The sequence below is a fragment of the Fundulus heteroclitus genome, unplaced genomic scaffold (genome assembly GCF_011125445.2).
Source record: "Fundulus heteroclitus isolate FHET01 unplaced genomic scaffold, MU-UCD_Fhet_4.1 scaffold_38, whole genome shotgun sequence".
NCBI lineage: Eukaryota > Metazoa > Chordata > Actinopteri > Cyprinodontiformes > Fundulidae > Fundulus > Fundulus heteroclitus.
Genome location: NW_023396792.1, coordinates 988,606 through 1,012,456, shown reverse-complemented (window position 1 = coordinate 1,012,456; position 23,851 = coordinate 988,606). Strand labels below are relative to the sequence as shown.

The 23,851-nt window shown below is 41.9% G+C and overlaps 1 protein-coding gene across 11 annotated transcripts in view; it reads left to right on the top strand.

Moving 5' to 3' along the window:
- The window catches only part of tjp1a (tight junction protein 1a), a 126,650-nt gene that overhangs the window by 63,934 nt on the left and 38,865 nt on the right, over nt 1-23,851 (top strand). Inside the window, exon 1 of one of the 11 annotated variants that reach the window (XM_036130800.1) lies at nt 3,236-3,763. The exons of the other annotated variants lie outside the window; for them this stretch is intronic. Coding sequence (XP_035986693.1) covers nt 3,740-3,763 — 24 coding nt within the window. The 5' untranslated portion in view covers nt 3,236-3,739. Of the gene's footprint in view, nt 1-3,235; nt 3,764-23,851 lie in introns of those variants that run through there. 11 annotated transcript variants of the gene reach the window in all.

Below are 23,851 nucleotides of genomic sequence, written 5' to 3'. Positions count from 1 at the left end.
CCTCTGATCAAAGAAAAATTTAATCTCAGTGACCTGATTTGAGTCCCATAACTGCATTCCCCTACAATTAAACTATTTTCTTCTACTTAATTAACATTAAATAAAAGTGTGTCTCAAGATAGAAATAACAAATACACATGGTTGATATTAGCTTTTTTTTCCAAATAGCTCTTTTAATTTGAATTAGTTTTAAACCTGGATTATGAATAATATTTATACAATCTGGATCAAAATCTGTTGGTGCTGTTGGAGGACCAGCAGGTTCATATTAGCAAGTAGAAAAAAAAGGGCCTCTGCTGGAAATGAGGGTCAGGCCTGAGTCAACAGGGCAGAGGAGGGCTCATCCATTCTCTCTGAAACCCCTTAACACGGGACAGAAGAAAACTAGGAAACAGCATCTGCTTGGTGATCCTGCTTCACTACTCGGTCGTCACATCAGCTTGGGTTTTGTGTCATGTGAGTGCTTCTTTGTGCATCAGCGGTCAGCAGCTTTAGTTGGGTTTTTTTTTTTTCTCCCCCAAGTCTGTTTCACTCTACATTAGCCTTTTCGCTGCAGGAGAAGCTGGGTTGAGTGAACCTTGTGATGTGTTCCAGCCAAATGTGGGCCTGCATGTTCGCCTTTGTTTTCCATGTGCCTGCTCTTCCATGAGAGCACCTGAGCTTTGAAGCCGGCTGTTGTCCAGAAGAGCCATCTCCGCATATGCGTTTGTGTTTGTGAAATAAATGAAAGAGAGTGAGAGAGAGAGAGAGAGAGAGAGAAAGAGAGAGAGAGAGAACGAGATGAGTGCAGGGACGCAAGTAGGGAAGATAGCTTTGATCACAGTGGAGTGTCACAAATGTCTTGTTTCTGTCTGTAAGGACATGAGCCACCATCGCCGTGGTGGATGAAGAGAAAGTCGTGACCAACAGAGGAAAGAGGTTTCGTTTGTCATCTTGAACGTGATTGTGACCATTTTCAAGCGTTTGGACTTCTGATTTCTGCTTGGATATTATTTTGAGGGGCAACAAGAGTTTTAACCATGCTAAACATTCTTCTGTCAGCACTTCTCGATCCTGAGAGGCGTCTAAGGACATTCAGAAGGAGCGAGAGGCTTGCATCTATATTAGTATGTATTGATTTAGTAGGTCCTATCTTCTTTGTGTGTTTCATCTTTAATATTTACATGCAATCGGGTAATGACTTTTTTCAGTAAATTGGTTTCGACCCCCGTGGAATTTTTTTTATTGGCTTTTCTATTTATTTTCTGTGTTTACCTGCTTAAGTAAGGAGGCTTAGAGTTCTTCCATCTTGATCCTCTCCTTGGTTTTAACCAGCCTTCGCAGAGGTCATCCTAGCTACTTTTCACCTTCCAGGCATGTCTGTGGCTCCGCACTCGCGGTATTTCTGCCCTGCAGGATTACGCCTGGTGGGAATTAACTCCTTACAGACCACCTACACTGTGGCCAAACCCTCCTCCACTGCCGAGGAGGAAAAGAAACAGAGGAAGTGATCGTTAGGGGGAGTGAGATCTGGGGAATGTGATTGCTCGGTTTGTTTAGAAAAGGCTGGGTGTGTCTGTGGCTCTATGCGCTCTAAATTACCGTATCTGCAGAGATTTTTTTTTTTTTTAAAGTTTTAGCATTTACTGTTGCTCTTGCTGCCTCATTTCTATGATGCAAGTGAGCTTTGGTCGAAACAGAACTGTGAAACAATGCAATCTGAGACGGTTGCATCCTGTGGGTGGGGACTAGTTTAGGAAGTAATAGGAACTAAGCGGAGTGGGATATGTGGTTTCCTGTAAGGTGACTTATCAACCACAATACCGGTGATTATTTTTCTGTTAGCTGTGAGAATTTATTTTCAAATACCATGTTTTGTGTAGTTCAGTAGTAGTTCGGATAAGGCACGAATGTGTATTTGTTGTTAAAAATATGTTTTAAAATTCATTTGTTGACCCCTGCGTGCCCTCCCTCACTCCTGGTGCAAAAATCCCACACCATTCAGTCAGGAAGGTGTGTTTGAGGCTTGACTATGTTGTTCTGGGGTTGATATGCACATTCTGGACCAAAACTTCTTTAACTCTGGGGCACAAGACCTGTCTCATCCCTCAAATTGTGCTTGACACGTCCGTGCTGTCAAGTACACATTCAATGGGGCATCTGTAAATGTATCAAAAGATGACCCGTACTTGTGGGGGTCCACAAATCTCCTTTTCATGCCGGATTCATTTAGATTTTTTTTTTTTAAATGATGTCACACAAGGACACAGTGTGTTTGTGTTGTGCCTTTAAATCAGTGGAGTTTTTTTTTTTAGAATAGCTGATCTGGCTTGCCGCCCAGTGAGAAAAGCCTAGGGGTGCCACGAGCTGTAAAAAAGGCATCAGTCAACTAAACTCCTATCCCTCATTTTAAGTGCGGGTATCATTGTGAAAACAATGATGCTAAAAATGGAGTCTGGTTCTGCTTTGATGGTAATTAAAAGAACCATTTGGATAGTTTTATGGAATGTTAACTGTTTTTGATGATCAAGTGCCAAAATTGAAACCACTGCTTAATATGATTAGGCTAACAGGTTAATGTGGAGTGAATGAAGTTATAAGTTTACTTTGATTGAATGCATTTTGTTTGTTTAATAAGTCAAATCCTTAAAAAAAAAAACTTGCTGGTGTTTGCTGAAGTTGCGGCATGCCTTGGGGCACCATTTAATGCAAGACCTGCAACAGCTTAAAACATCCGCAGCCTTGCCTCTCCTCACCCTCCCATAAACGTGACAGCTGCATAAAAAAAAAAAAAAAAACTCTTCAAATTCTGTTGCGACTTTTGATTCTGTTTTAAGCGACCCGACATTGTAAGAGGCACTGCATCCAGCCATCAACTTGACATTTTTCCTCCATGCGCCGTAGTCTTTGAGTAATGAACGTTTCCCCCCGTCGTCTCCCAGGGAAAGTGAGCATTCAGCATCAGCAGGGACAGCAGTGTCGCTTCTCCTCAGTGTATCCCAGTCCGGTCATTCTGACAAAGCACAGAGGGGACGGCCGCTCACTCGCTGCGACTTAAACTACTCTCGCGAGATTTGTTTTTCGAAAATACTTCTCGCTACATCGCGTCTAACAGGTGTATATTTACAGAGACATATTATTAAAATGGTGTAATTTGTGTTAAATAGATGATGCGCTGGGTTTGGTTTCAGTCCCCACCCCCCTGTTTTTGCGTGGAATGGTTCACTCCGCACATACACGACACGGCCGTTGCTCACAGGAGCCGAAAGCAGGAGGCGGAGAGGTTTCCTCAGCCTGCCGTAGCCATTGCAGCACACTGTCCCACTGATGAATACTCTCCCCCAACTTTTCTTCCAGGACTTAGCTACGAAACGCCACAACGAGGAGGGCTTATCTTAGTTTTTTTTTTGTTATTATTTTTTTTTATTTTGTTTTCTTCCAACCCTACTTTTCCCATGATACCATTCCCGGCCGGACCAAGGTTAGCGTCACAGGCGGCGGAGATAAGATAATGAACTTTGGACTTTCCGGCACGGCTTTTCGTGACATGTTTCCCGTCGTCCCGGATAAAATAAAATAACAACTTAGCCCGGCGTGGCGGCTGCTGCTGGGCGAAAAATTGCACTGGAAAAGTGGAGGTTGGGTGGAGGGGGGGGAGAGAGAAACAACAACAACAGAAAACCCAGCGCTCCTGTAAAGCCCAGCGGCCACCCGAACAGGCGACGGGGAACAACTTGTCGGGACGGAATAGCAGAGGAAAATGTCCTCCAAAGCTTCAAATAAGGTTGGTACCTGGCCGGAAAAAAAAGCCCAACTCTGAGCGGCTGGCTGCTGCTGGCTTATGTAATGCAATATAATGTGCTGGACGGCCTAGTAAAAGCTGCAATGGGGGGGCCAGCCAGTTTAACCGCACATTAGGATGATAACTTTCACGCTGCAGGTCGTGGGAATGTATTAATGGGAAATGCTGGCGGCGTTTCTGTGGTTTGTATTGGCTTTTTTTTGTGAAGTGAACACCTATTATTCCCTTAGATCACAACTGGCTGTGCTTTGTTTAATTCACTAGAATAAAACATTTTGATTTATTATTATTATTATTAATTTTTTTTTTACTGGTAATAAGTTGCCCTGCTGCGCCTAAGAGCTGGTCCCAGTAAAGCTACCTGTTGATGGGTGTGGGGGTCCTGGTTTTTTAATAAAGTGAGGAGGGGTCTTCATTAATCTGAGGCATGAACTTTGCAGTGAGCAACCACCTCATTTCCCAGGGTTTTGTTTCCCAGGGTGTAATCAATAGTGTTTAAGGTGATAAAACCAACACATGGCATTTCTTTTTTATTATTATTATTACAAAAAAGCAGTGTAATAACTAAAAACCCAATACTGATCATATAGAATTTGCTTGTCAGAGACTCCATACGTTTATAATAAGCTAAAAATGTGAATGAAGGCGTGATCGTCTTGTAGTGTGTTGTGAATAATTGCGCATAAAGGCATCCGAGTTTTCAAACATGGGTCAACTGAGGTTCCATCATTATTTAGAGAGGCAGCTACATTCCCATATTGTACGCCTATTTAGAAGAACATGTTTGTCTCCTTAAAACAAAACAAAAAAATAACTTAGGTTAACAGATTTTAAGTTAAGTCCTGCGTAAACTGGACAAATTCTGTGTTTTTGATGTTTTTTTTTGTTTTTAGTTTTGTTTCACACCTTTTTTTTTTCCCCACTTTGACAAGTATGGAATGCGTAGTGTTTGTCCAACAGCGGTGGGGAAATTCAGGTTTGGCCGGTCGTTCCAGTTAGACGAAACCGGCTGCATCATGTCAACTGATGACGTTACTGTACACGATGGCTGGGTCACACCTTCATATAAAACTTACTACTGCACTACAGGTCCTGCTGCTGACAAGCCTTTAACGGCCACGATCTCCACGAGTTTCAGTCGTGTTGGCTTTTTAGTTTTGGAAATCGGCTCTGAGGCAAGTGTTTGTTTATGGCAGTCGGTTGTATTTTTTTTTTTCTAAAGTCCTGGCAGGTCTGTCTCAAATTCCTTGAATGCAGTAGACAGTCATTACATAACATACTCTGCTCCATGAGAAATGGCTCTTAAATTAATGAGGAAACTATCAATTGTTTTGCGATAAATTACGATAGCGCAATAAACTTACACTGCAAAGACTCAGTTTCTCTTCAGGCTTCTGAATGGAGTCTTTCTTGCCTATTATGATTGTTGTTGTTAGAATAATAAAAATAATATGTTGCAGATAATGATATTTCAACTGTCATTCTGATTAGTTTAATTCATTTTTATGGGTTAATTCACAGTACATGAGGGTGTATCACTTTAACTTGTTGTGTCTTTTCAGGTTTTATGGCATAAACCTAAAACTAAATCAAGGAATTAACTGCACTAGCATGCTATAACAAATATTACGTTCTTAAGTTTTTGTCTGGCCTTTCTCTAATTTGCCACAACCTTTCTGTAAATCTATTGCTCCATCTTTGCTGTGATGTTTTTTGTTTTGTTTTTTCTTGGGGGGGGGGGCATGTTTGTTAGCTTCGGGGGTGTACACATAATTTGTTCTCACATGATGAGATGACAGACAGCACTAGGTTCCTGAGAAAAATGTGGGAAAAGACTTCAGCTATAGTTTTGATGTTTTCACAGATGGATCAAGAGATTTGAGAATTAAGATTCTGTAACTGGAGAAGAACAATTCAGAGCAGGGTTTCTAATTTTAGGGGAGTTGTAACACCAAAGTTGTAAGGAAGCGGACGCTAACGGTAGCCTAACTGCTTACTGACATTTAGCCAATGGCGGTTTCTAACAGTGCTTAGAAGTTATTTGTATCTCGGCTGTCTTTTGATCTGCCAAGAAACCAAAAATAGTGTCACCGAAATTGTTAATTTGATTTTTAACCAAATGTTGTCCGCCCGTTTGAGAAGTATTTATTAGTAGACTTACCCCGGGTTCACACCGATACGGCTGCAGCTCTGCAAGGAACCCAAATGATTAAAAATCTCCTGAATTTCACAAGCTAAACAGAAAATGTCGGGTGCTATACAGGATAAAGTTCCGGTGAATTTCAAAATAAAATCACCGCACCAACTTACGCTAACTTGACTAGTGTAAACAAAACCACCACACAGAAACTCAAAGAAACAGAGGGGCTTTTGAAGGATGAAATGGGATATTTAAGTGCTCAAATAAGTTTTGCCCTAAAAAATGAACACCTTGATGTTTTTTTTAATCATTTTTGGGGGATAGCTAAAGGACCTCAGTGCCATTTCCACAGCTGGAGCCGCAGCTGGCCGCTGTTTCCCTAGGAGCAGTGTGAGTGGGGGGTTTGCGGTAAACCGGAGCTGGATCAGGACCGGAACCCAAACCGTAGTCAGCGTGAGCCCCAGGTTAGAAAAGACAGGTTGCACCAAGAACTTTTATACTTTTAAAAGAAATGTTTCAAACACAAAGGTATGGAGTGTACGTGCCCTTAGTATATGGGGCCTAGATTAATAGTAAGAAATAATAGCCTGATGGTAATTAGGCCTTGTTCTGCGACATAAACTTCAATTTAAAAAGAATTAGGTGGAAGCTAAAGCATTGTGGATGATGGCGTTTTCATGTGCAGGGGCTCTGAAGCGTCATTCGGTTTTTAAATAAAATATCTGATTCTGAATCTGACATTGGTCAAAACTCTCAGAGCCAGCTTGTTCTTATGACTATTATGACTTCATTTTGTGTACAGTTCTCTACTTTGGACTGTGATGCTCTCGACTCCCACCTGAGGAGACACATTGCTGTATCAGTCTTTGTCATGTCCTGTAAATCCATGGTTGATGATAAACTGTAACAGAATGCTTAAAGAATGCTAAAGGAGTAACACTTGGAGATGTTTTGGTCTCATGTTCTGGAAGTCAGCACTGTTGCAAAATACTCAATACGAACACAGTGTTTCATGAGCTTATAGAGATGTTTTATAAATATTTGGCATATACTCACTTGTAAACACTTTGGCAAAAGTGAATAGAAAATGTTATTTCCCTTTCTTTCTTCTTCTTTTTTTAACTTTATTAATTTTCAATATGCTGTGTGGGCTACAAAGAACTTCTGTCTTTTGCTGCTAAGATAATGTCTTCCAACATATGTCTTTATGATGCTGTATTTTAGGGTTGTCATGATACAAACATTTCAAACTTGATGGAGTTAGCTTGTGTTTTCTGGGAGCTTTACTACTTCACTAGCTATGTTTACATGCACAAAATTTCACGATTGGATTAACATGTATTTGTATTAAATAATCGTATTGTGCCGTTTCTATGGGCACACGATCAATTACTCCGAGACATGATGTGCGTGTTTAACCACCTGGCTTTATTGAGAATAGAACCACTCTGACATGCGCAGTCATCAAATTCCCCTAAAATAAACCACAGAAGAAGTACTTTCATCTTTGCTAAACAACAAAAAATAAACAAAGCAGTATTATACAAGTTTGTTTGTCTTCCGACATAAATATGGGTGAAACCTTACTGAGTAAACAACTGTTTTGAGCTCTTTTATTTTTTTCAAACAGGTTTTATCGGGAGCCCCGATAGTTTTGCTTCCCGACATATTTCCACAGAAATACGTCATGTTTACGTCGGGCGCGTGTGCTCACTTGGGTCAGTTTGCCACATTCTAAATAGCTTGAGCCTGACAAGCGTTTATGCGCACATTGATCGGATTATCAATCGGCATAAGCCACCCCTCTCATTCGCATTACAATTTCATTCCCATTGAGCTTAATCTGATCAATATTGACGCATTTTAGCATTTCGGCCCTTTATTCTGATTACTTTTGTCCATGTAAACGTAGCTACTGGTGCAGATACAGACAAAATTTCCCTTCAACATCATCATCATCATGTCGTAGCGTTAGCATGTAGTATTAGCGCAGCTGCCATATTTGTTTCTGTCAGCCTGACTCATAGGGTAAGTACCTTTTTTAAAGAACACTTTTGTGTTTACCTCTCTAAAGAGAGTTGCACATGTTAGGTGTTGGCAGGCCATGTTAGCATATAGTTTAAATCTTAAGCAGCAGCTTGTTGTTTTGGTTTGGTGAGCAGCTGCAGGGAGGCGCGGGGCTGAGTGTCTCTGTTAAGGGACTGCTTCCGTCATAAAAGGTCCGAAAACTTGGGCAAATGTGGGTTTAATTCATACCGAATTGTGTGGTCATACAAATTAAAAGGTTTACGTTATTAGAACCACTAGTTATTGTGCAGCTTTTATTAATCTTCCATTTTCTTTTACAAGTCTTTTACATTGGGCAATATTTAGACATCATGCTATTTTTAGATAATGAGCCCTTTAATTATCATCAGACTAATTGAATGCTAGATTTACAAGAGTCTGCATCCATCTCCTTTCGTTACATTAAGCGTTGTTCCTGTGCCGTTTGACTTGCCTTCAGCCCTTCCTACCTGCTTTTGTGAATGCACACAAAAGTGAAAAGTAACTCAGGGTGTCAGCGATCCCTCCGGCCTTCACGCCGCTTGTGTTTTGACTGAAGCGAGCGCAGGAAGCATTTGCATGGAGTCGGTTGCATTAATTAGAGTTGAACAGCAGGCCAAGAACGGCCTCTTTTTTTTTTTTTTTTTTTTTTTTTTGCTTTGATGATTACACATCACCATTTACATCACTGAAGGAGGGAAAGGCAATTAGAGAGCCGTGTGCTAGAGAGAAAAAGAGTCCTGATGATGTTTTTGTTCTCAGCCCTAAGCTCCCCATTGTGAGCTCTGAGTGATTAACATGGTAGGGAGCTACTAATGTCTCATGTCTTAGACCCAAAATGATTCCTTAAGTTTATAAATCACACACCATCCGTGGTTCTTGTGTATCCACTATATTCAACTTTAGTTGTATAGAGCATTTTGAAATGATAAAATGAGTGACTGTAGTACATATATGTCTGACACAGGTCAGGGGGCATCAAATTCCAGGCTTTACGGGGGGAAACTCTTAGAAAAACACACCAGAAATACTTCCATGCATGCCTGCTAATACAGTAGGATGACTATATTTCTATAGTCATCCTCTCATTAGTGTGTAGATCTTTGACTATAGATGATTGTTTAAAGTTGTCAAGAGTTCTAGGGTTGTCAAAATAACCTGTATCTCGATATAATCGATACATAAAATAGATTTATTCAAAGATACTCATTTGCGGCTGTCAAAATTGATATAAACGGATCCATTTGCGCATTCTCCTACGGCACGAATTAACGTAGGAAACGTTTATCAGCAGACGTGTCAGTGAGCTAATAAATAGTGAAGTAATAAACCATTGAGCACTCCTCCATTACTCCATCATGTAGTTTTAAAAGCACTGGAGGCTTTTGTGGCCAATAATAACACAGGTTATTGTGGAGCAAGACTGAAAGTGACAATTGGAGCAGGGAAAAAGTAGGAACCTACAATGCTGCTGAAAATATAACACAAAATTAACAGAGAGGCCGAAATTGTACAGGGCTGCCGCTAAATACATGTGCATGGACTGGATCCCGGGTTTACACCATAACAATGTTTTGTATGCACCAGATCCACGTTTGGCTTATTTGTCTCTCAGTAATAAAATGTATTTATATCATCAGAAAATTTTCAGGCAAACGGAGCACCGTGACGCTCACGGTCTAATTTCAGAGTAATTTTGACAACTTTCAGCGTAGCGGCCCGTTGTGTTGAAATCTTCTGGCGAGAACTTTGTGTGTTGGAGTTGCAGCCGGTTGTGGATGCAGTAATTTAATTAATTGGATTACCAGACTAAATGTCAGTTTTTAGTCTTGGATTGTAAGAAATACATTTCTAATTTATATGTTTTTCTTTTTTTTTTTTTCCTCCTTATGGCGCATTTTATGACTGATGCGAAGCGATTTATAGTCCAAAAAATACGGTAACTGTTATCTTGTCTGATGTTTTTTCCAAACTGGAAAGTAAGGCTTACATTATATATTTTTCCTAACAAGGACTCAGTCGTCCCTTACTGGTTTTGCCCTAATAAAGGGAGTTAAAGCTAAGTTTATAATATTGTAAGTAATCACTTTTTTTTTTGCTATTAACCTGGAAAAATAACCTTGTGTTTAAAAAAAAAAAATGCTTTGGGTTTGAAACTTTATTATTGTGACGGAGTCCCTCAGTGGAGCAGGCGGGAGCTGACCCTGCGGTCTGGAAAAGATGAGGGTTGCCAGTTCCTGAAGATGTCAGCTTTTGGGCCTCCATGTTCAGCTGGACTTAAAAGATTTTGTGTTCGTACCAGAGAGGGGCCAACATCTGGCTGACGTTAGAAGGTTGAAAGCAAGTTCCAGGCATCAAACTTAGCTTCCTATTAAGTTATCACGTTCTACTCTCCTCAGCGTTGAGGGAAAACAGCTGTCTGTGGTTTGGTGCCGCGAAAGGGATTCGGGAGTGTGGCCGTTATCAAGGATATCTGACCTGCTTATCCTTGTCATCTCTGGAGGGAAATCCGGGCCAGATACGCACAGCTGGGGGCAGGTTGATAGCAGATAGCGTGAAGGAGGAGGAGTGAAAGAGAAAATGCCTTCCCCTGAGGGAGGAGGAGTTCTAGGAGAGGTGAAATGGAGAAAGGAAGAAGTGGGAGGGAGAGATGCTCTGGCTATAATCTGAGTCACATGGCAGTTCTTAAAAAGACTGCTGCTCTTTTCCTATAATCACAGAATTATAGCTCCTGGACTCGCACATTAATGCGCGTTTTAGCTGGACCCAAAAGGAGCTCTTAAATGCAGCGGGCCAAATGTCAAAGGTCTTTTTAAAGCTTAATTGAGATAAATAGCAGGAAAAGAAAATGAAGCAGTGTGACTTGTTTGTGTGTTCATCTTTTTTTTTTTTATCTTCACGTGTCCATCAGGTTCATGATTTACTAGTTATTGTGGTGCTGTTGGGGGAAGGTACATGTTTTTCCCATTTTTGCTGTTTCGTGTAAACCTGAAACACCTTCACATTACAGACGTCCGTCAAAAAGACCCGCTGCTGTATTAAAATGCTTCCCATCACCTCTCACCAACCTGTAGGCGCTCCTTTTTCCCCCCAGATTAATGGAAATGTCCCTGTGGTTCAGTCAGGGGTAGTTTCTTATCTCTTTCATGAGGCCAGCCCAGCAAAGGACGCTCTAAGCCCGGGCCTGCCTCCTTAACGGCAGGGCAATGCGAACCAGGTCTCTGCAGGGATTTATCATTTCTACAACAGGCGTAAGGGATTTGACACGAGTCGTTTTTTTTTTTTTTTTTTTTTGTGTGTGTGAGAGAGAGATAGATAGATGGAGAGATGGAGGTAGCGGGAGAGATACAAGAGAGAGTGCATGTGGCAGCCGTGGCTCAGCTGGTTGGGCAGAAGAGAAAGAGACTGGAACAGATTCATCCCAAGGCTTGTTGCCCTACATGCCTGCAAACACACACACACACACACGCTGCCATGTGCTCATTTGCCTGTGTTCCTCGGCGTTGGAAGGGCAGCTTTTTCCGTCAGGGAAACGTCCGTCTGAAGGAGAAAGTTTGGATTTCCAGCCGAAGTGACAAGCTTCCTGGAGTTCGTCTTGTCTGGAAACTGGAACAGTTTTATTCCCCTGAACTGTTTCGAATAAGACGGGTTTCACCGATGCTTTTCATGCCAACGTGTCCTTATGAATACCCTTTAAAACGTAAGACTCGCTGAGATTTTGCTGTTTCTTACACTCAAAATATCACATTTTCTCCTATCGTTGTCTCAATTGCGTTGCCGTCATTGATAAAATTTGCCGCTTAGGAGTAGTTTGAGGATTTATGGGGTCTGATTTCTTTTCTTACGTTGGTGTAATAGATATGACAAAATGTGATACTGAAAGTGGATAAAACTGTCTAAATCACAAGCAATCACGTCACCTTTGAGTCAGCCGTATTACAGCTTATATGTAGTCTCAAGGGATGGGCTGTGTGGCCTTATCTTTTTATCACACTATTTTATTATGCAACACAGATAAAAGGGAAAAGTAAAAAATAATTTAGAAGTCTTTGTGCCTTAAATCTACCTACTTCACAAACCAATACTGCTCATTGAATTGAACTTACCTGTTGTTAAATATGCTATTTTAATGAACCTTTAAAAAAAAAAGTGCAACTGTCCACAACAACTGCAATGGATTATTGTTTTCTGATGCTTTCTATGTATTGATGCTCTCCAGGAACTAACATGATTAAGCTAAATTGCATTTCCTTTTTGGATTAAGCCAGACTTTTCCTGGTACTGATGTTATTGGTACTTTTAACCATTTGTGGAAAAAAATAATAAAGATCTGTGTGATATCTGGATGTCTCATGCCAGCATATGGCGATTACATCAAAAATGGCAACGTCAGAAGACGATGCTCAGAGAACAAGTCATTTTATACCAATTAGCATTAAACCAATACGTATCAGTATTTTTTTAGCGTTAAAATAATTGTATTTTACTTTCTTATTGCACTGATGGACTTTCTGATCCCAGTTTAAGTTGGTTAACGCTTATCATAATTAAAAGGTGATGACGTGTGTTTAGACAAAGTGATTCATGGTCATAACCACGTTCCCTTATGGTGGTTCATAGAAAATTAGCCCACTGTGTAAGGTGGGTCGTCAAAACGGGTATCAAAATGTACTGGAGGCAGGTAGGAATTGATGCCTAGTTTGTACAGAACATCTAAAGGCGATGGTTGGGAAAGTACAAACAGTTAAGCTTAAAGCTGGAAAGGAACAAAATGTATAATGGGAGAAATTGCCAGTTCCTGAGGAAAAACGCCCTGAGCGTGGCTAAAGCTGCAGCTTGTGATCTTTGACATCCTCTCACCATTTTCTCTAGCGCCAAAGCTTAATGGCGAGACAGCTGAGACGAAGCAAGACAGAAAATTCTTAATTTCTGTTGTTGGGGATGTCGCTAGCAGGAAGAGAGAGAGATGGTGGAAAGTGCTCCTTGGACCTCTGCAGGTCTCCCTCTGTCTGCGTTTGACAGTTCTCACCGTCTTGAGACGATGGTGGATGCCGCACAGACTTGGTGGCCCTGCCTCTTGCAGACATTGTAATTTGTGTAGCTCCTCTATAGAGCGTGAAGCTAAGAGGCACCTCAGGTAAATGATGAGATGGTCTTGGACGGATGGGTCGTCTCCAAACGTTATCATTTGCGGTTTAATTGCGTCTCGTTATCTTTCTGAAGCCCCGAAACGTAAAGCTCGACTTCTGTTAAATCTAGTGTTGCACCGATACCAGTATCGGACGCGGCCCAGATCCAGCACTAAAATGGTATTGGTATCGGCGAGTACCAACAAATAGGGCACAATACCATTTTGATGTTTGTATGTCACTTGAACGCAGCCTTCTCTCTCCTGACTAGCATACATGTTATATAAGTTCATGAAAGTTGCACTGTTTTGGCATTTGAGAGCCAAAATTCAGGGTTTAAAAGAGATTATTCAATTATTAATGTAATTTTACTGTCTTACTGTTGCACTACTATTATACATGTTATAATTTCACGAATGCACTATTTTGGCCTTTGAGAGCCAAAAGTTTATTCAACTATTGTCACCCATTCCAGGTAGGTAATAAAAAGTTCTACCACCCTAAGTAGTATGCAGTTCTTCATATATACACACACACATCAATTTCAAACAGATGGTATCGGCCAATACTGCACAGCCAGGTATCGGGTATTGGGGCCAAAAAATGGCATCGGCGCAACACTAGTTAAATCCCCCTCTGCAAAACTTTGGGAATCATAAGAGCACTTTGGCCAAGTATTTTGCTGAAGAGGCCGTGATTTTCTGTTTTCCTTTCTTGTGGTTTTGCGCTCCAGCCTTGGGACAGCGAGTGTGCTGCCAGCAGCCAAAAACATCGTGTGAGACTGCACAAACTTATCAGCCAGACTGCACGGCTGGCTCCCGACCGTCTGCCTGTTCGAGCCAAACTGCTCTGACTGCGGGCCTCCTTCACAGGAGAGGGCCCTTCCTGCTGTTCCTCAGCTCATTCATGGTAGCTTACAGCCGGCTTGCAGAGCAGCAGAACGATGCCACAGGCTTCCATCACTAGCCTTTGCTCAACATACTTTTTTTTCTCCATAGTCTGTTGGAGTTAGGGGTGTTTTTTTTTTTCTTCTTTTCTTTTATCTGCTCACTGAAGCGTGTTTGTTTCGTGCTTTGTTTCAGCAGATATGCAAACGTTAAGGAGGAAAAGTGTGCGCCACGACCAGATTGTTAAACATTCGTCATTGCATTTTTAAGTTGTAATCTTTTAATAACGGCTTGTTTTGTTTACAAAAAGTTGACTCCAAACTGACTGGGATTCCTCTGCCGTGTGTGGTTCGCTGTGTGAACTGGGCGTGGGTTACCTCGGTACCAAGTTCTTTCTCACATGCATTGTCTTTCTGTGCTCGTGTATCTTGTTAAAAAATGCATGCCCCCCCCCCCAGGCTCTCCTGCCCTGGTAGAATAGGAATGATGTTGTCTGTTAAGTGCTGGGAAAATGGACGCTCCTGCCAGAGTAACTCATTAAATCTCTATAGATTCTGCCCCACAACATGCCTATTGTAACACAGTCCTCAGAAGGCTTGGGAATGCCACGGAGTGGGCTTGGCCTCGTGTTTTATAGCGCCACGTGACCGAAGCTCTCCGGGTTATGGCTCAGAGTTGCATAATGCGAAAGAAGTTGTGAAATTAGAAAGGCATTGTGTTATTCCGCATCAAATATTCCACTAGTCTGCTCCAAAGTCTGTCGTCCTCCTGCTGCACCCAAATAGTCATCGGTAAATTGTGATGCTGCATTGTTGCACATTAGACTCTCGGGTCTAGAATTGGCAAATTTTTCTTTTGTGTGTCTGGGTACAGATGAGCATCAGAATTTCCCTTTGACTTTTGAAAGTTTTGGGTTGGAAATAAAACATAAATGTCTTTTATTTTTTTTTCCCCATATTGACCAACTTTGATGTCTGAAAAGCATGTTGTTGTGCCCAAAGACTGTAAAAGTATAAGAAAATAAAGAAGTAAATAGAGAGTTGATATTATGAAGGAATTATTTTTTGGGGGAAAAAAGAGAAATAATGATATAAATGAATATTAAAATGCTTTGCACTCTTTAAAGGGGTGTTTTTATTTGATCGATGAATGAACCAAAGCTAAGCAGGCAGTTCAGACCAGCAGTATTTTATTTTATTTCCCCTTTGTTAACGTGTTAAGATTGATTGAGACGTGAGGTCTAAATTTTCAAGTGCAACCTGTTTTATAATAGATTTACAGGTGAACAATATACAAGAAAAGCTAAAATGCATTTGTCTAACTGTTTTGGAAGAAACATGTTTAATTTTATTGTTTAATCAATTTCCGCCTAACCAGAAATTTAAAAAGCTATAGACCTTAAATAACTTTAGTTACAACTTCTTGGACTGCCACAATTCTTGAAATTCGTAGTCCATCAAAAATCTCAAACTGGTCACTAAACTCCAATTAGTGGATGTTACATTGATGCGTTGATCCGGTATGATCTCCATAATTTCATTCCATTTATCTTTTCCTCATTTCATTTGCATTATTAATGTCCTTGCAACTTTTTGCAGCTGCGATTAAAGATTAAAGGGAGGGAATCACAACATAGAGTCAAACTGACAACGTTCTACTCCCTAACCAGCGAAGCGAAATGCTCTTTTATTCATGTCGTCCTCCAGACACCACCCAGATCTTATAAAACACTTTGTTCTTGAAGACTTTCTTCCCCTGGCGAGGTCCCCACATGTCATACGCGGTGAGCAAACAAGCTCACTTGGTGTGCGACACCAGTGCAGTTTTCTTTTCTTTTTTATGATGAGACAATTTGCTTCCTTTATGTTTTCCCTCTGGTTTCTGCAGAGGCTCATCCGTGTAGATGCAACAGAACCTGCTGAATTTACCCTCAACACGCTTCTACTATCATGCAGTGTGTACACAACAAAGCGTAACCTCATCCCCTCGTCCAAATGTCAGACTTGGTCTTGTTGTCCTTCTGTCCCTGTTCATACCTAAATTCAGCTTTTTATGAGGCCTAATACTCATTTTGGGTTTGGAGAGTCAGAGTGCTGTAAGGATGCGTGTGCCACCCTACAGGTCTGTCCTGTTTTAGCCCGTGTTGTCACACATGTGTCAGATCATGTCAGACAAAGGTAACCTGGGTAAATACAACATGCAGTTTTGACATGATCATTTGCTTTATGGGGAGAAAAAAAGCTATGTGATCCAATCTGGACCTGTGAAAAGTTATCAGCCCCCCTTTTCAAATCAAAAAATAACTTTTATCACATTTTTGTAAATCTTAGTTCAGTTAAATGTGCCAGACCCATGCCTAATTACTACCAGACCCGTAGGATCAACAAATAACTCAATTAGAACCTGCCCGGTGCCGCCAAAATACCTCCACAGCGATGTAAGAGATTGAAGATCAAGGATAGGGGGAGGCAAACACTTTTCTCCAGCACTCTACAAGTTGGAGTGTCCCAAGATCAAGGGTCAAGTCTAAGCGTTTGAAAAATGTGTTTTTGCTCTAACAGTGACGTATGCACAAGTAATGGTGTAAAGGAGTTGCTAAAGACTTAAAAAATAAATAAAATAAAAAGAAGGTAAAAACAGCAAAAGGCAGAAGAGAGCAGTGGAAAACATGTGGAGGGTTCAGTCGTTTTCTCTTTATGCTTTACAAAGATTTATTAGATTCTTATTTATTGTAACTTTTTTTTTGGGATGGATGGCTGGATAAATTATCATTATAGGAAGACATCCTAGAATGCCATTTTGTTGCTATTCATGCCAAGAAAACAAAATCATTAAATAAATAATAAAGTAATAAAAAATAAATAAATCAACAGTTTCTGGACACATGCAAAAAAAAAAAAAAAAAGAGAGAGATTCGTTCACTTTCTAGTTTCAAAGTTTTCTTTCATGTGGCTGTTGGCTTTATTTATTTAGAGCAGGGACCACCAACCTTTTTGAAACTGAGGGCAACTTCATTGGTACTAATTGGTACTTTGAACTAAAGAGTCAGAGCGCACCTTAACGTCATGTAATATGAACATGTTTTTAATGTTTTGAAATCTATGTGAATACAAGTATGATTAAAAAGGAAGGGCAACTCAATATAATAGTATTTAAATGCAGCTCACTGGAGGGTTTTGCTATTTTTTGAACAGGCTTAAGAGCATCGTATATGGTCCTGGGGGCTTCCTGATGCCCACGGGCCCCGTGTTGGTGGCCCCTGGTTTAGAGTTTAGTAGCCATCTGATGGTTGAAACTGCTGCAGAATCCTGCTGTTCAGCTCCTCGTGCTTTGAAACATCCTGCCAGAGTTGAGCAGGGAGAACAGATTGTGATGTGAGTGGAGTCTGAGTGTGTTGTCGGCTCTTGTCAGACGGCATGTTTGTCCAATGTTCTGAACAGACGGGGGGGAAGATCCAGTAATTTTCTCCTTCGTTCTCAGTGCTCTCTGACGGCACTTCCAGCCTGCAACTTTGCAGCTGCCGCAACCCCCAGGAATGAGTCACGATAGATTCATTGGTGTTCGTAGAAGTTGGTGAGAATGGAATGAGGGAGGTGAGACCTTCTCATTGTTTGTAGGACGCTGATGAGCTTCCTCTACCAGAGATTGGGTATTCCTCGCCCAGGTTACGTTGTCTGTCATGATGACTCGCAGGAACCTGGTGCCGTCCACCGTCTCCACTGCAGGGCTGATTGTTTCTGAAGTCAACAGTGATTTCTTTTCATGTCGACATTAGGGAGAAGGTCATTTCTTTCCTGCACCAGTTTCCCCAGCTGCTCTACTTCCTCTCTGTTGGTGCGGTCATCGTCGTTCCTGATGGGAACCACTAGAAACTCTACTAGTTACATACAGCTCTACTATCTGTATGTATCCAGACACTGACATGGTATACTCATCCACACTTTGATGGTTGGTAGATACGTCTCCAGTCTGAGTGCTTCTACACCCCCTCTCCCTTTTATAGGCCAGACGCTAACTCACAGCAAGTTACATTTAATTTTTGCCTCTTTTGAAGCCGTCCTGTTATTACATAGTTCTCAGTTGGCCTTAACAATCCCTTTTAAGTGGCGTATTAAAAACAATTCATTAATCATTAAAAGTCCATGTTGATACTTGTAACCCCCAGTCGGTTGAGGCAGATGACCGTTCATACTGAGCCTGGTTCTGCTGGAGGTTTTTCCTTCCTGCTAATGGGTGGTTTTTCTTTCCACTGTCGCTTCATGCTTGCACAGTATGAGGGATTGCTGCAAAGCCATGTACTATGCAGACGACTCTCTCTGTTGCTCTACGCTTGTCCAGGAGTGAATGCTGCTTGTCGGGACTTTGGAGCAATCAACTGGTTCCCTTTTGATTTTTGACCAATCTGTATAATATGATTGATTTTGACTTTGTAAAGTGCCTCGAGATGACATGTTTCATCAATTGCCGCTATATAAATAAAATTGAATTGAATACTTACGACAACACAATTAGTGTCAATTAAACTCCAAGATAAGACCAACATGGCGGATTTTGAGTTCAGCACTGTCGCTACATCTTGTGTGTAAAGCTCTGCAGGGTTGTAGAGGCACCATTTTTAACTCCCAGCTTCATTAGTCGTTCTGAATGCAACCATGGTGATAGTGGAGTAGCGTACATAAAACAAACCATTATTATAAATGTAAAATCTGCACAAAATCTTGACTTGAATAGTTTGAAACTTGGTTTAGATTACTTTGGTTTATGTGACTCTAACGTCAGTCGTGAGCGCAGCTTGAAGTGTTTGCTCTCCAGCGCTTAGTAAATAAGTCCCTTGCGACAGACAGTTTGCCACAGCGCGTGTAACCTGTGGTTTCTGTCGGCCAGCGATGGACGTCTTCGGGTGGAAAACAAAATCGTAAATAACACCGTCGTCCCACCCTGTAAATCCGATCGTTACTTTGTTTCCCCGCTGTCACAAAGTGCTTTCGGTTCTGTTTATCCAGTGGCATCGCTCTGTTTTTTTTTCTGCACCGGGGTCATTTTTACAGGAGGAGGGAGGAGGACGGGGGCAAAATGAAGCGTCGAGGGTTTTTGCCTGAAACGGCATGGCGAAGGAAATTGTTAGGAATGAGAAGCGAGCAGAGTGAAAGAGGCGGGGCCCTGTCTTCTTATCTGCACATTCCTGCAGACTGTGTGTGTATGTTTGTTTCTTTTTGTGAAGGGAGGGGCAGGCAGGGAATGCTGATAGTTGTGTGCACGCTGATTGGCCAAATCCAGCTCCAGAGCTGGATCTGGTTGTCGTTCTCAGTGCACCGGCTCAGTTTGTTACAACAGGCACAAAAATAAATCCAGTGTGTGTGTGTGTGTGTGATTTGTCCTAACACAGCCTGCCAGATACGCTTGTCACCTATATGTCCTTGCAGCGCTCCCATCACATTTTTTGCTCCCTCTTATCAGCCGGCATGTTAAGTTAGCTGTAAATGGTCAGACGGACAACCAATAAATGCTGCCCATGAAACATGTTTACTGGGATCATCTCGCAAAACTGCCTCTCTGGTCTGCCAGGACATCAAAGAAATGTGGACTCTCAATGTTGTGCAATGGGATTACATTTGGAAAGAAAATGAACGAGTCACGAATAGCCAATCCCTATACTGTCTGACTCAATACGCACACCCATAGAGGAGAATAAGAATACTCCTTTTATTGGAAAACATCTGTCACTACACCCTTTTTGTCAGAAGAGGTTAAGAAAATTCCAGAAGAAACACCTGCTGTTGCTAGAAACCCAGATTTTTTTTAGGCAACCAATAGGGATTGTGGGAAAAAATAAATGGGGGGGGGGGGATTTAAACCTCACCAAAGGTTACGGTTCTCCTCTGTGACCTCGACACTTCCTGTTTCTCTGGGCGCCAAAAAAAAAAAAAGTATTATTGTGGTTGAGCTGAGATGACTTTGCTGCTGGATAAGCTGCCCATGCAGCGGTAGCTTAGCCTGGCTGTGTGTGGAGGTCAGCGCGCTGCTAAAATATCAGGACCCAGACCCTCAAATAAACCCTGTTACAGGAGCAATGGACTCACTAATGTATGCATGGCAGACCATATTAAATGACAAGACATCTGGTTGGTTGTTTGATGACGTTTCAGCTGGTTTTCTTATATTAAGCAACAGTATCACACACAGTCAAAGCTTACATTTAAAAAAAAAAAAAAAAAGGTGTTTCATGGTCTTACAGTAATGGATGTTTTTTTTTTTTTTTCCTGCTACTTGATTGTTACTTTCAGTCTTCAGCTCCTCCTCACTTGTTGGCAGCCCTGATAAGGATTTGTAAAAAGCCTCAAGCTGATCTTTTATTGCAGTAGCATATTTAAACACTAACAATTGTAGCTAAATTCAACTTTTCCTTTTATTTATATCAAATTACTGCTACCACAATTATTGTTAGGCAATCCTAACATTTTCTTTGTAACAGATATTACTGAAGCATTTATTTAAATCATTCACTGTGGTGGACTGGCGACCCGACAAAACGCCCTCTTTAAATGGAAAAGACGGGGCAATACGCCGCGGAGGTAGACCAGATGTCAGTTTTTCTTTCATTAGAAAGTTGCTGCACAATCTAGCCTGCTGACAACTTAAGTTTATCTTGCTGCCACGCATACTGAGCTGGATGATAAGGGTAGATAAAAAACAAATCTCAAAACCTCACTGTTAGTTAGATACAGCAAAGACATTGTGGGATCCTGGAGTCTTTAAAACACTCAGATAAGACCAAGATGGAGGTTTTGAGCAAACACGCTGCTGGTAGATTTGACACAGAACGAAAGGATGAATATATTTAAAAAGCACCTCATACCCACTGCCAAGTCCAGTGAAGGGTCTGTGACTAATCAATCTTCTAAAAGCCCAGGATACCTTTTTTTTTGTTTTACAGCGCATGGCATGATGACGTCTTTAAAGGTAGATAGACACGTTATATGCTTATAAAAAAACACCTAAAACCGTTTGATTATGATAAAATAGTTATATACACCAATACCAACACCTCCATCCTCATAATGTTTTGATGGTCTTGTTTTTGTGGATAAAAATAGTCCCATAAACAGACGTGGCGCCATCTACTTGCAGTATCGCAGAACTACCATAATGCTGGTTTGCTTAATTAATAAAACAGCAATAAATAATGCCGGACCAAACCTGACCCTCTGCAATGCATCGCAGTAAAGCGGCAGCTCTGTGTGATCAAAGACCAATCATTATTAATTGAATACATCGATCTACAGCAACTTTAAGAGCTGCATATCAGAACATTTACTTACAACAACCAACTCTGCGGTCACATCTGAGCCTCGGCAGGTTTAGCGTCCGTTTCAATGAACACCAACGTTCATACTGTATTCCCAGACACATTCTTTTCCCTCTTGGAATCATAGATTTTTTTGTGTTTTTTGTCCCCCCACTGAATCTTGGACCATTCTGCATTGTTTCGCTGAGAGATGCTAATAGCAGTTAGCAGCTTCCTTGTTTTATCCCCTGTTGTGCATGCACAGTGGCATACTTCCTCTGTGATTAAAAAATAAACACGAAATGCTTTATTTACTAACAAATTGAGCAAATACAAAGCATAAAACTCCAAAATAACAACTAAGACGCTCGCAGGACATGATAATCTTTCATAAATGCAATAAGAGTGAGCTACTGACTTATAAATTTAAAGAAGTCAAATAACATGGCTATGCACTTTAAGGTATGAGGACATTTAAAAAAAAAAAAAGAAGACATTAACATTTTTAGCACTATCATTATCCATATCCTACAACTCTAAATCAATCCAGAATTTCCTTGGCTTTCTCGGTCCCTAGACCTCAATCCTGCAGGAAAAAACTGTGGGTGAGCAGAAGAGGAGAAGAAGAAGACCCGGGACTCAGGAGGATATAAAACAGTGCCGTTCTAAATCCTTTCCTCAAGGACCACAGCCCTGCAGCTTTCAGATGTTTCCCTGGCTCAATGTATCTCAGTCAAACGACGTTTCCTCATCTAGGCCTCTGCAGCACTTGATGACACACTGAGGATTCATCCATTTGTCTCAGCTGTGTTTAGGGACTCCTTTAAAATCCATCCATCCGTTTATCGCTCCCACATTATTGCTTTTTTTTTTTTAATATGGAGTCCCTAACCTTGCCATCCTAGTAGCGCCTCTGTCAGATACTGTTTCAGTCAGAGGTGTGGTTTGCGACAACGTGTGAATCCTCGCAGTCGTACCGCGGGGGAGTCCTGGTGCAGTCCTCGGCTGTGTCACGGATCTGAGGGACAGAGCAGCGCCGCTCTTTGAAATTAATCAACTCAAGCACATGCGAGCTCGTCAGCGCAACAGCACGTCGCTGCTGACCCGAGGCTCTGCGTCGTCCTCCTCCTCCTCCTCGGCGTCTTCGTCATTTGCCTATTGGCCGTTTGGCCCTCCCGTGCATGTGTGTGTGTGTCGCACCCTTTTCCTCCCGTCGCACAAGCAACCTTCCCTGAGAAGAGTTACTGCTGAGTTTGTGCGTTTCAGTACTCGAGGTGACAACAGCTATTTGGCGGAGGCTGTAATTAGCGTGCGCCGCGTGGCTCTGCAGAACGCGGGTCTAATCTGAAAGAGCCGACGTAAAAGCGTACATTAGCGGCTTACGCGTGCCATGTGTTTGCCGCTGAGTGCTTGCCCTCCAGGAAGAGCCTCTGTGTGTGTCCCTAATTGTGTGTTTCAGCATAGCCCCTCCTCCTTCCCTCCACGCTTTCCTCCCAGTCCAGTAAAAGTAGAGATTCGGTTGCCACGAAGGCCGCAGACCCGCCCCGCCTCGTCTCTCCTCTCTGTATTTGGATAAACAGACGGCGGGGTGCTCTCCTTTTAACGCGGCGACCGTTTGCCGTCTAGGAATTATCTCATGTGAGAAATCGATGGGCTTTGTAAGCCCGCAGGTCATCCGAATCGGGAGAAGTTTCCTATGGTTTGCCTCAGGATTTCTCTGGAAAGCCGGCGCTCTGTCCTGCAAACAGGAAGCGGAGCGATTTCCTGTGTGCGCTCGCTCACATCCTGCCTCGGGGCTATCAGAGAGGTCCAGACACCATTGACCTGAAGCGTTGTCGGGATTTTTTTTCCTCACACTTGTCACCAAGACATTACTCCACGTAGCCTGTTGCTCAGTATTTATCTCCACACACCTCTAAATATAACTTAATGAGGATGACAAATTGCTCTGACTCCCTTGCTCGGTGTCAAGAAGCACAGTGCTGAGCTGTTCATTTTTTTGTTATCCCCCCCCCCCCCCCCCCCCCTCCATTCAGCCTCGCCCACATATTCATCCTCTGTGTATGGTTTCAGACAGAGTTTTGGATTGAGTTTTTGATACACCCACAGCATGCAGCATTCCTGTGGTTCCAATAAAGGGAAGGTAGATGAATGGAGGGGGTGAGTAATGACTTGGTGGACAACAGCTGCTTTTGTGAGCCACCGCTAAAGAGCTTGTTTTTTTTAACTCGTCCTGAACTCCCTCCAGCTTTGGGGTTTCACTCCTAAGACGACCTTATCGGCACCTGTCGCCGCTTTGTCTCTTTTTCGTTTCTTCGTTGCTTTATTACAGGAAGGGGAGACCAAATGTAGTTGTGGAGATGTAAGTGGCAGCTTAGATATAAAGCATTTCGTACAATCGGGGATTCTCTTGTTTGTGGCGTTCTCTGGATGCCTCTGCAGGTCCAGAAAGGTTGGTGCTGTATGCTTGATGTTAATTATGGTATAAAGTTCACACATTTGTATTATGGAAAAAGTTTGAAAATGCAACAGTCAGCCCAGCCACAGCATTGGCCAATCGGATTGGCTCGTACCGGTGAGCCT